The sequence below is a fragment of the Pseudoliparis swirei genome, chromosome 23 (genome assembly GCF_029220125.1).
Source record: "Pseudoliparis swirei isolate HS2019 ecotype Mariana Trench chromosome 23, NWPU_hadal_v1, whole genome shotgun sequence".
NCBI lineage: Eukaryota > Metazoa > Chordata > Actinopteri > Perciformes > Liparidae > Pseudoliparis > Pseudoliparis swirei.
In genome coordinates, this window is record NC_079410.1 from 7,476,574 (window position 1) to 7,490,117 (window position 13,544).

At 43.9% G+C, this 13,544-nt stretch overlaps 1 protein-coding gene across 2 annotated transcripts in view; it reads left to right on the forward strand.

The window, feature by feature from the left end:
* LOC130188879 (alpha-1,6-mannosylglycoprotein 6-beta-N-acetylglucosaminyltransferase B) overlaps nt 1-8,701 on the forward strand; it is a 56,220-nt gene extending 47,519 nt beyond the window's left edge. For both annotated transcript variants that reach the window (XM_056407422.1, XM_056407421.1), the window contains exons 15-17: nt 1,912-1,986; nt 6,428-6,693; nt 7,970-8,701. In XM_056407422.1, the coding sequence (XP_056263397.1) occupies nt 1,912-1,986; nt 6,428-6,693; nt 7,970-8,168 (540 nt within the window). In that variant the 3' untranslated portion in view covers nt 8,169-8,701. The remainder of the gene's footprint in view (nt 1-1,911; nt 1,987-6,427; nt 6,694-7,969) is intronic.
* Nucleotides 8,702-13,544: the final 4,843 nt, after the last annotated feature.

Below are 13,544 nucleotides of genomic sequence, written 5' to 3' on the forward strand. Positions count from 1 at the left end.
GCTTTTGTCTTTGTAGGCTACTAATTGAAAAAACAGGATTTAACGTATTAATTCGTCAGCTTGAGAGTTGCATGTTGGGAGATTGTGTTCCCTTCAGCGAGAACCGGGCTCGCTGTTTCCCTCCTGGTGGTGCTAAGCTAAGCTAACGGAGTGCTGGCTTTAGCATTATATTTACATTACAAACATGAGACTGGGGTCAATACCATTTCCCCCAAATTGTCACGGTGGGATTAGGGTGGACCCAAATGCATGACTCAGGAGACAATAATGCAAATAAAGATCCTTTACTGAGAGCGTCGTCAGGAACGGAACAGACAGACTAATCAAACACACTGTGGAACGCTCGAGGGCTCGGTCGGAAAAACACAAGACAATCTGGCAGAGGACAAGTGAGGGAACCTGAGTAGAGAGGGGACTAATTAGGGAATGGGCAACAGGTGAGATGGGCATGAAGACCAGGTGAAGGTAATGAGGGACTAACGAGGTGATCAGAGGCAGGTGAAGGGAGTTGGACTGACGAGATGGGAAGCAGGATCTGGAACGACATGATAGTTAGTGACAGGATGAAAACAACTCATACAAAAAGGAAGGTGTGGAGCTAAACTGTTACACAAATAACAACGCTTCATATTTGGATGATAGCAGTTGAGCATATTGGACATCATGTTTAATAAGATGCATTCTAGTTATACTCATATTATATGTACAGGCACATCATGTTCTTTACTCGGCACAACATCAGGTAGGTTTGTTGTTGTTGATGCAACGATACCTTCTTCTGTCAGCGGGCTCAAGAGCCGCCTGGCATATGGTTGGCTCAGATTCTGATGGCTCCATGGCAACAGTGCATGATGGAGATGAGGCAACAGGCAACTCTAAACTCTCTGAGACACCACCCCAGTCTTCCCCTCTCGCTATATTTGTGTGTCTTTTCCGAGACACGGCGGAGGAGGTTTCACGTTATCGTCATCGACGATGGCATTAAACTATGGTTGTGGCTCACATTTTATTTTATGTTTTTTTTGTGGCAGGGCAATGCATTCAGCTTATATATAAGAATTGCACAGTCATTTAAAAAAAGTGTTCCACTTCTGAATACCCTCAATGAAGCATTTTTTTCCCCTCTCGCTCAGATTCTTAAATTATAAATATGCCCAAAAGGCAGATTGCATTGGGGAATATCTGATGAAGTGCCAGATACATTTCATTAAACACAGATGAAATAAAGTAATAAGAGAGCGCTAAAAGGAACACAACCCTAAAAGGAACCATTTATCAGTTTAAAAGCCTGAGTGCTTCAGTGGCATGATAGTAAACAATGAGATCTCACTTTAGGTACCGTGGAAGACATTCATTGCACAATCACTTCCTTCACTGAGACTCCTGGAAGAATGAATGCAGATACATTCATAATGACTGAAATCATAAACCTCTTTACATCCAAAGACATTGAACTGCAGTCATTTCTCTCCAGCAGCAGCAGAAGGTCTTCCTGCTGCTGCTGCGCTCACCAGAGAGCTAATCGTCGGTATTTCAGTGAGTTACAGTATGCTCCCTGTCATCAAAGAGTCCGACAATGAGTGACACCCAAAGGACCCAGAATGCACCAAAACATCAGCCCCCTCGGTATTGGATGACCTGTGGCTGACTTTCAGTTTAATCCATTGTTTGACATATTGATGTAGTAGTCACGAAATATAATTAAATCAGTTTTCAAAGCTGTCACCTGTGATGCATTAGGTCATTGATTTTAACATTTGGTATGATATAAGCCTCTCACAATCACACTAATGAATATGTCAGCTTTGATAAACTATCAGATGTTCCTATAATTCTGATATCTTATTTCTGTGGACACACACACACACAGCCCCACTGTTTCTTCAGCTGTGTGACCATCTGTGTTTGCAGGTGGAGCCCTTCTTGCCCTATGAGTACACCTGTGAGGGGATGCTTGAGAGGGTCCACGCCTACATTCAGAACCAGGTGAGTTTCTGCTGGGCAAGGTCTTCATGATGCAATAGGAATGATTTATTTCGAGGTGCATTTGTTGCATCATAGCAGATCAGGTTGGTCGCAGTTTGGTGGTGTGAATAAAACACAGATATGGAAACCAGATTAATTGGGCCTGACTCCATGTGGCTCGTTATAATAGAAGAAAGGAAGTGCAGTGCATTAAGCTGTTACTGAAACTATAACAGCTTTGTGAATAAATAATGTGACTAAATTACCAGTGTAATTAATGCTATACAGTAGTAGTAGTAGTAGTAGTGGTAGTAGTGGTAATAGTAGTAGTAGTAGTAGTAGTAGTAGTGGTAGTGGTAGTAGTTGTGGTAGTGGTAGTAGTACTAGTAGTTGTGGTAGTGGTAGTAGTGGTAGTAGTTGTGGTAGTAGTTGTGGTAGTGGTAGTAGTTGTGGTAGTGGTAGTAGTGGTGGTAGTAGTGGTAGTGGTAGTAGTGGTGGTAGTAGTGGTAGTATTTTTGGTAGTGGTAGTAGTGGTAGGAGTGGTAGTAGTTGTGGTAGTGGTAGTAGTAGTAGTGGTAGGAGTGGTAGTAGTAGTTGTGGTAGTGGTAGTAGTTGTTGTGGTAGTAGTAGTAGTTGTGGTAGTGGTAGTAGTGGTAATAGTAGTAGTGGTAGTAGTTGTGGTAGTAGTTGTGGTAGTGGTAGTAGTTGTGGTAGTTGTGGTAGTGGAAGTGGTAGTACTAGTGGTGGTAGTAGTGGTAGTGGTATGTAGTGGTAGTGCAGTAGTGGTAGTGGTGGTAGTAGTTGTGGTGGCAGTGGTAGTGGTGGTGGTGGTAGTGGTGGTAGTGGTAGTAGTAGTGGTAGTAGTGGTAGTAGTTGTGGTAGTGGTAGTAGTGGTAGTAGTTGTGGTAGTGGTAGTAGTGGTAGTAGTTGTGGTAGTGGTAGTAGTACTTGTAGTGGTAGTGGTAGTATTAGTAGGCAGTGCGTCTATTATATGTGTTCTATACAGTACACATATTTTATACAGTGGAAACTGCTTATAGTGATATAATCTTTGTAAAATTGATCACTATAAATGAAACAAAATGTCCTCACGCATATTAAAGACATTAATATAAACCTTAAATATCTCAGAAATGTTATTGACAGTTTGAAAATACAATGCAGCTGTTCCATACACTTCAAAGTGAAGGGTGCACTCAAGTACAGTGCAGATCTCCGCTGTGTGTGTGTGTGTGTGTGTGTGTGTGTGTGTGTGTGTGTGTGTGTGTGTGTGTGTGTGTGTGTGTGTGTGTGTGTGTGATTATGAAGCCTGGCTGCTCGTCATAAGTGTACGAGACCCGTTTTTATAAATCGCAGGTCTCACACAACCGATCCGCTCTCGCTGCATACAGAGGTTTTTCATCAGCTCTCTGCAGACACGCGGCTCAGCGACATGCAGCGTTCATACGCTTGGAAGAGGTCAGTTTGATTGTCAACAAAAACAAGATAAATGCTCAAGAAACTGCCGAGCGGCGGCAGTAAAAGTGAACAAACAGTTTCCCCCACTGTGTCTGTGGGCGCAGAGCAGCAGCAGGGATTCAGAGATTCACTCGGCTGTTTCATCTCCCCCCCCCACCACCACCCGCCCACCGGGGCCAGAGTAGTGGGGGGGGGTTTCAGCAGGCAGTCGATAGGAATACAACACAGGCGATAAAAGGTGGTTAAAGAAAGTGTCACAACAACACAAGCAATCGCGTGATTCTCGTGGCGAATCGCACAGCGGTGCCGTGTCTAGTGCAGTAAGCGTACGGAACACGTTGCACTGTCACAGATCATAATTAGGCTACAGCCCGAAAGGGTATTTGTCGTGTAGCTTGACGGTGGTTTCAGTGCAATTTCTCGAATTTTAACAGGGCCGAAAATAAACTTGAAACCTTTCTCATAAAACATCAGCTTCTCCCGCTTCAGGAGCTGCGTCTCGATGGCGGGAGACACGCGACTCGGGCGGAATATGAATGAGGCGAGCGAAGCGCGATAAGAAGACAGAGCATTGCTCATTAGGTCAGTCTTCATTGTGAGGCCTCTCAGTTGACAGCAGACACATCGATGTTCTTTGGCATGTTGTTCCTCAGACAGTCCATTTTCTTTCCTTTCAAGAGGCGCTTTTCATTATTTATCATTTGTACGTCTCTTGGAACAGGTGCACACCTGTAAAGTGTGTGTCGTTATGTGTATTCATTCCCGGCTGTGCGTGGAAGAACTCAAGCAAACGTTTATACGAGTTCCAAGAAATGTTGGACGGATGAATGATCGAGCTTTGAGAACAGAATAAGGCAAATAGATTTTTTCTTACACAAGGTCTCTTCTTATTAAAGCGTTCATAGAACCATTGAATTCAACTAATACACTGAACTTCTATTTAGGAAGTTCCCCTTTCTGGAACTTCTTATCTACTGAGCCATAATATGTATTCCTTGGCCACAATGCGGGTCTGCTATGACATTCTTTGCAGGTGGCAGCTGCGAGTTCAATAAACGAGCACGTTATTTAACGGTGGTCCTCGAGGATGGCGATGAAAGAGGCAAATAATACTCGTACTTCAAAGTGGACCTGTTATCCAACTTTTTACGCACATGAAAATGTGAATTAATCCATCATTATTTGTTATTGTGCATTTTACTGAAGACTTTAAACAAACTGTCTGGCTTGTTTGAGATGGTGTGACGTCTGTCAATCAAACGCCCCAACGAGTGGATTGTATGAACGCAGCTGTGTGATTTTAGCATGATTTTGAGATTTTAAAAAATCCATCTGCTGAATGTGAAATCTGTTCAAGAAGCCATCGATTTGATCTATTAAGGCCACACGTGATATATCAGCGAGTTACCTGTCTGTATAACTTCCTGTTAATTTACACACACACATGTTTTTACTGTCCTTTCACAGATGTGTTGTGGTCCTCTGGTACATCCATCCTGTGATGGTTGCTATGGTGGCAGGTTGAATGATTGTGGCTGCTGCTCTGTCGCCATCTTTTCCCAGGCTGTCAGACACACACACTCACACACACTCACACACACACAAACACACACACACACTGCCCCTGTCTGGCATGTTCATTTCCAGACTCCCAGCAGACTCTCGTCTCTCTCTTTTCTGTTTCATCAACTTCTCTACCACCGTTTTTAACCTTTCAATTTTTATTTCTAACTTTCTCAAGTCACTTTCAGATTCTCCCCCCTCGTGTTTCTACCGTGAGACGGAACCCGTCCTCCTCGTCTGACCTTCACACAACCAACTCTTGACAGCTCAGTGTCGTCGCCTGTACACGTCGTCTGGATAATTACATGGTTGCACACATTAATTGTGTTGCGTCCCTCGTCGCCGGGGAGGAGGCTTCATCTGACAAAGCACTTGATCGACTTTTCTCATTTAGCCCCAGAGACACGGCGGTGGAGGTCAAACACACACAGTTAGTGATGTCGCCGAAAAACAATCAGTGAGGACAATTTGTTGCGAGGAGCCGTGGCATCGTCGATTTTCGTGCTGTGGTTCAGTTTGACGATGACCCCTCTGACCCTCGCAGCAGGAGATTGACTACACGGCATGTATCTGAGGAGCCTGATTGGATGAACATGAAAAAAGTCAAAATAATCCCACAAAATAAAAAAACTGTTCAGTTTTAGATGTTTATTTTTCGTTATGTGTAGGATTGGACATTATTTTACCTAGATGACTCATATTCGTAGTATTAAACAGATTAAAAAGTAAATGTATACAACATACCTTCTCAATGACGACCAGAGAAAATAAAACCTCAGAATTGTGGGGATTTTCTTACAAGGTCCACATTCAAAACAAATGCACAGATTTAAAAATAAAATACTCGACTCATTAAAAAAAAGTAGATAATTACAAATAGTAGCATCTCTACATGCCCCTGCTATCCATCTCCGTCTCTCCTCGCCCCTCCCCATGCCTCGTTACATTCCTGATGAGTTGTGTGTGTGTGTGTGTGTGTGGTTCAGGAGTGGAAGAGCAGCATAGATGGAGAGATCGGAAGTCTAGTTATTGCCTGCGGGCAACGGGAGCCCGTTTTAATAAACGGGTCTGGAGGCCAGTGGGACGTGTCAGAGAAATGTTATTACCTGAGTCTTATGAATAGATCAGCTGGAGGGGGAATCTAATCAGCCCTCTCACCGGAGCATAATTCTGCCTCCAAACATCATTTGTTATTGGATGGCATAACTGCATTCATATCATTTCCTGGGAGATTGACGAGGACTTGTCAGCTCTGATAAGCCCCTCCGTATCATCACGGTTCTTTTATTATTTCCTCTATCAGCTGTCCAGACCGCGTGTACCAGAGCTGAATGCATAATGTGTCACAGCGTAGAGTTTATCTTGGCTGACAGGTCGAAGTGTTTGCAATATAACGCCAAACATATTTGTGATCTGGGTCTGTTTGTCTTTTCACCTGCAGGACTTTTGCTCCCCCGAAGCTCCGTTTCCTCCAGTCAACTCGTCCTGGCTGACCAGTGCTCCCAGTCCTTTCCTCCTCCTGCCGAACTCCAGCATCCTGGCCTGGGCCGCCAACGCCAGCGCCTACGCGACCTGGCCGCCCCTCAGCGCACTGCGCCTCGTGACGTCGCCGGAGGACCAGTCGTGCGTGACGGCGTGCCAGAGGGTGGGGCTTATCTGCGAACCCGCCTTGTTTCGTTTCATCAACATGAAGGAGGCCTTCAACGCGTAAGATGAAGATGATAAAGATGATATCTTTTCATTGGCTCTTGAATATGCATTATGGAAAATAACACCTTTTTGAATTTCAAGAAATCAAAGTTTAAAACATTTACTTTTTGACAAATTAGTCGAGTTTTAAAAGTTAGTGGAATGCATTTATTTTGTGAACAGTTTTTTTTTTATGACATGAAAGAAACTTGCCAGGGATCTTTGGATGTACACGGGGTGGATGTTTCTCAGGGGGTTGAGCGGGTTGTCCACTAGTCGGAAGATCAACGGTTCGATTCCTGGCTTTACTGAGTATGTTGAAGAACCCCACATTGCTACTGAAGGCCGTGTGTGTGTGTGTGTGTGTGTGTGTGTGTGTGTGTTTAGTATAAAGATTAGATCCTGATGGGCAGTTTATATGATGGCTCTCTGCCGTCAGTGAGTAAATAGTGTGTGAGTGGGTGAAAGGGTGAAAAAGTCCACTCACCATTTTCAAGTCAACATTTTACCCATGATTGTGATTTACAGAACATTGACGCTCTTTAAATACGAAATAAATCTTACGCTGTGTCCTTGCCAAAAGCACCATCCCCACTATTGATTAGTTCTTGATTCATTCCGGACTTCTTGAATTGCTCATTCTACAAAATAATAAATGGCGTTAAGTAACTTTCCCTCTCCACAGTGTCACGACTCATTGGCACTTCGACTTTAACAAATTATGCAGCAGCGCAAATTCCAAACGAAGCCGGCAGCGCCCCCTTCCCCGTCATATCGCCCTTCATTCCTTGAGGCAGCACCGTAACATTAATATTAATTATATCGCTGTGATATATGGAATGAAAATTAACCTTTTTATGTCTTAAATGTCTTTAAGTATTTATTAAACAGAAACTTGGAATAATTCAATTGAATGACCAGAGCTCCACCCCCACAAATGGTTAGGAGGTCTGACCAGAAAGATAGTGCGACAGAGTTTTATACATCTACAATGATTATTGAAATGTTCCCCCCCCCCACCCCCTCTCACTCCTTCCTCCTTCCCACGGCGTCATGACAGATATTGTTTGGCTTCGCCCCTGAGAGGTGACAGGGGGAGACAGAAAGACAAAACACAAGACGTCTAGACAATAATAACATCTGTTCTTGCCCCTCTTTGCTCAAGACGAGCTGAACTCTGCTCTCAGAGGAACACAGTTTACATGTAGGAGAACGACACATTTCCACCACAGTGTAGAATGACAACGATCACCTCATCATCATCTGTGTCCTCCTCTTCTGTCTCCGTGTCCAGGCTGGACCTCCAGTGTGACGGCGTGGAGCTCGAGATGAACCACCTCTTCCCCGCCTTCTCCGCGGAGCACGCTGAATGTGGCCTGCAGCGCGACCCGCTGCTCTTCAGCTGCGCCGGCTCCAGCGCCAAATACCAGCGCCTGTGCCCCTGCAGAGACTATCGAGTGGGCCAGGTGGCCCTGTGCAGAGACTGCCTATGACGAGAGGAGGAGGCGTGGACGGAGACTCTTTTCTAACACTCGGCGAGATCTCTTGGAAAAAAGGAGAGTCTCCGGGGGACAAGGGTGTAATGCATAACACTCTCCTCCTCTTCCTCTCACCTGCTGGCTGCCACAATTGTGAGACGGTATCTCTCAGGGAGCTGCATGATTGTTCTCTGAATGTGGTACGGTTTGAAGCCTCGGCTTCGAGGTGTACACGGCTGCATTAGGGCCACAGTCCTACGTCGTGGTGCCGTGCCTCCTTTGATGGATCAGTTAGATTAGTAGAGAAACACGAACAATCAAACGGAAAGCTTTGATTCCAAAATATTTTTTGTTGTTGCAATGCTTGAAAGTCACAAGTGTGTTTACTCAGTGTTGTGCGAATACCTGTAGTATCATCGTGGAGTTTGGATATTTGTACTAGTTGCACCCAAAGCCATTAACACCATGTTGAGATGTACTATTTTACATGTCCTGTAATGAATATATTTGTACATAAGTGTTGTTTAATAAAATACAGGCAAAGAGAAGTTAATGCCCTTCATTATAATAGAATATGAGTGGAAATTATTATATAATTATAATGATTTTTTCCTTTCAAGTCAGATTAATTCATAATTATGAGACATCATCAACTTGAAGTGACTCGTTTGTCTTGCGGCTCTTTTCGTGGGATCCGGCTCGTCTCCACCCGCTGCTCCGCCTCGTCTCTTCCAGCTCGGTGTCAGTCTGAGCCTCCCTTCGTGTTATGCCCTGTTGGGCCTCAAGGTGTCCTCTCTCCCAGCACCGTCGTCGAGTCTTGCAGGCTCGAAGTTGATTGGTAGTGCATGAAGAGAGTGAAGCAGAGGAATATAACTTGCCACGTTCGCATTCCTGTCATCTCCTCTTTCTGCAGGATCGGCCGGGGGAGACTTTGGGTCTTCCTTCTGACTCTGCTGACATCGGCAACACTCGGCGCGGGTCTTTGGTGCTGGTCCTTTTGCCATCCTGTTAAAGCCCCATAATGTAGTTTTTCCCTTTTAGCGCCCCCTTCAGTTTTGGAAGGATTTAACATTTACTTCAGTGTCGTAAATACCCAGTTCCGATAGATGCAGCCTCGCATACACTTGTATTGATGACCAGACGAAGTCAGAAACCAAGAAATGATGTCAACCGATAAGGTAAGAATATTCAAAGATTTTACATGAATATGACTGCATAGTTTTATTCATTGTGATATCGGAGATGAATGCTAACATAATCAAAAGAATGACAACATTTAGTTTAGATGAAATACCGATCGCGTTTTCAGCCTATATACGTTGTTTTCTAAATGTCTGAATGTGGAGTACGTGTGATCGAATACAATATTGTTGACAACACCAAAAAGCTACATATTCATAATTTACATTGGAACGTGTAATTCATTACAAGAGACTTCGCTTGCTTCGCCCTTATACTGTAGCTGCGAGCGTGGACTGGCACTATATGACATTGCGTAATCACTGCCAGAAAGCAGGTCGAAGTGCATCCGCCCCGGATCGGGCGGCTCCAGAATCCTACATAGCGGAGTTATTTCCCCACAGACCCCCGATGGCAATGGCGGAGGCGCAAATCGCCATATTAAAAGTCATTGTCGCGGCACAATTTTTTTCAAGCTGTTATTTTAAGGTACAATTGTTGCATAATGTTACTTTAATGTAAGGATGTCTCTGACTGACAATTTACATCATCACATCTGGTTGGTCAAGTTTTGCCTGCCATTGAATCATAAACAGCTGTATTTCAAAGCTTAAGAAGGCACGAGTCCTGTGCCCGTTGTTGTTAACTTGTTAACTAGAGACGAGCAATATTGGAAACTAACCATTTCAATCGAGGAGAGACCAGTTAGATGAAGAAAAGGACGATGTTCATCATTAACAGATGATATGAATTGATGAAGTCTCAGAGTCTCTGGCGCTTGGTCTCCACGGTCCCAATCAGTAACGAGACAGATCCCTGTGCTTATTGGATATGGGGAGCAGCTGATCTGAACGATGACAGAGAGGAAACAATGAGTGAGCATGTGGGAAACATGGTTGGCAGACGGATGTGGGCTTGAGGCGTATGAGCTTCTGTCTGAACATGCTCTATAGCTCCATTACTGGCAGGGGATGTGTGTAGGACCCAGAACAAGAGGGCTCTATGGCGGGTTAAACAACACCATCGGTACCAATGTAGCGAACATCTGTGATATCAGAAGAGCCCAAAGGATACTAAAAGACAATATCCACCCCATCCTCAACCTTTCTTTGTTTTGTTTTTGTAATTACCTTCGCATTGAAAATGCGGAAGGTTATGTTTTGATCGCCGTGTATTTATTTATTTATTTATTATTTATTTGTATGCGTGTTATTCGCAGAACTCAAAAAGTATTGAACCGAATCGCATGAAATTTGGTAGAATGATTGGTTATTATCCGGGGACCATTTGATTAGATTTTGGGATCTATCGGGTCAGAGGTCAAGGTCAAGGTCATGGAAAGGTCAACATCTTTTTTTTACCATAGCACGATACATTTTTGTCCAATTGGCATGCAACTAATGCCAAAATGTTCATAATTCAATGCCCAATCTTGTGATATGCGAAGGTATGCGCTCTACCGAGTGCCCGTTCTAGTTTTCTTATCGTATCATCATCGCACGACAAACTGCATCCCGCAGCACTCCTCTGTTGTCCAGGCTTGACCTCGTCTGTTGGTCCTGCGACCACCAACGATGTCACTGTCATGGGAAATTGTGGCGCTGGCGGCAGGAACCACAACAGATTCTGCAGCTGCGCCCCAAAGACACGGAGGACCACTGTGTCGTTCACACTATTTACCAAACTGGGACGAAGAGACGGTTGAATAATGCAAAGTGCCCATAAGTGCTGTGGTCCTCAGGTGTTGGTTTCCTGTTTTAATTTGAAGGCCTCTCGTGTCTTTTCTTGTTTCACTTCCTGTTTCCATTGGTTTTCAGTTCTTTTCACCTGTCCCTTGTGTGTGGCTTCCTTTCCTTGCGTGTTTAGTTTGTGCGTTCTGAAAGTTTAGCCATGATTTATCATTTCCAGTGCTTAGTATCTTTTCTCTATTCCCAGCTACCAGTATTTCGGTTTCCCCAGTTTGCTACGTGGACGTTTACCAGTAAATCCTTGAACTGGTCCTGCTGCATGTATCTTCTCCTACAACCAGCAATCATGACACACGTCTTGAAACAACTTTTGGCGAATAGAGCGCAGTCATCGGTCATCGGTCACTGGTATATTATCATAACTTATCATCAGGATATGACTCGGCTGATTTATTAGTTAGCATCATATCCTGTGTGATAATAATCAGGATAATCATCATCAACAGGTTATTCATGTCTATGTACACACCAAAATCCTCATTATGTGAAAATGAATTTAAGCAAAGTTGAAGCTAAAAGGTCCAGTTTACATTTCTGAGGGATGGAAACATAGAGAGGAAACATAGAGAGGAAACATAGAGAGGAAACCTCGGCGTCACCGCCTCTCAGACCGCTGAGTCTGTTCCTTATCTCTTACTCTACGATGCTTTTTAGGAAGACATGAAAACTGTGCCAATGCACAAATTGGAATGTGGGTGTTGAACTAGACTTGGGAAAAAAAGTATTTTATGGACAATGCTGGGAAAAAGATGAATATAACCTGAGGCCTACAGGAAACTGCAGCGAGGTTTTAATGACTCGACTGCTGGATTTAGTCCAGTAGATTTAGCACCGAAGAGAACAATAGGACTCATTTCAAACCTCACAGCACGGGGTCCCGTTATCGTGCGTCACATAAAAGAAGGCACATTTATAAATGCCTGATAAGGCCTAAAAAAACAATGTTGGAAACATTTCTCTTCCAAAAAGATGTCAGTAAACTGCTGTTGCTCCCCGAGCAGGTTCAGCTTCATGTTGCTCCAGTCGCCCACTTACAATGTTACGGTCAGACGAATCAAAACAGGAAGAATGTCAAAGAAAACTCTGCATGACTGTGACATAATGAGTAACAACTATCATGGTATTCCACACTGATCTATCCAATCATCTTTCTTGTGAGGCATCTCAATATACAGATACATTTTAAGACTAAAGCTTTCCAGCTTCATTTCCATCGTAATCCATGTCTCTGTCCTCTCTGGTTCTGTTTGTGTTGGTCTGAATGAAACCATGAAGTGCAGTTTTAAATCCCCTCTACAGATTACTTCATGAGCAGAAACAATGCGATGTCACTGAAGCCGTTATCGTGTGAGCTCCACTGGAGCCGAAACCCTCCACGCAGATAAGAGGATTTTAATGAGACGTCCTCAGAAGACAGTCAGAATCCTCATTTTGTGATGGTGCTCGTGTCTCTTTGACTGATAGTAAGGACCATTTCACAATATGCCCCATTTCGCGTCTCCAATTCTCAATCGCTGAACTAATATTGAACTTTCTCTCAAGCGCCAAAAGGAAAAAGAATATGTGTGTGTGTGCCAGCTGCAGTCGGGAAGGCTCTGACTCTTTCACGGCTTTCATGGTGGGAATGCAGGTGCTGAACAAAAACTTTGTAAAGTTGAGAAGACATGGAATATAAATACACCACCACAGTCAGTGTTTTTTTTTTTTTTTGGAGAGTTGAACCTGCAATGCTGCACTTACAGTTAAAGTAATTAGCTCTTCAGCAAAACACAGAGGAGAAACTCACCCCTGTATTGGTTTTTTTCACCACCTGCAGGAAAGAAATGCCACAATAAGAAACTGCAAGAACTCCATAACGATGGCTTCACTTCCTGCAGATCGCATGTCCTGCTTTGGTCTCGACTACCTGCTGACTGCTGCTCGTGGATCGGTCTGGGACTCATATCGGATGCTCAGCGGTGAACACGGGGTTTATCTCCAGAGCTGTGGAAAATCTTTGCTCACCATAAGATAAGATCTACCGCCATCTGCCTGATGGATCGTGGAGGTCTCCATCGTGAAATATGCCTACTATGAACTATTCATACACTCTGTCATATTCATTGAATGTATTTTAACTCTAAATCTCTCCTTCTGGTCACATTACATCTATTGCATCTGTCCATCCTGGAGAGGGATCCTCCTCTGTTGCTCTCCTGAAGGTTTCTTCCCTTTTTTTCCCCCTGAAGGGTTATTTGGGAGTTTTTCCTGATCCGATGTGAGGTTTTGGGGCAGGGATGTCTATGTGTACAGATTGTAAAGCACTCCGAGACAAATTTGTGAAATTGTGCTATACAAATAAACTGAATTGAATTGAATTGAATAACAATACAACTCAAATATTTGGAAAGGAGTCACAAGAAGCCTGTCAATAACCAGCCACATCAGCAGCAGCCCTCTCTAGATGAACCACTCCAACCACAGA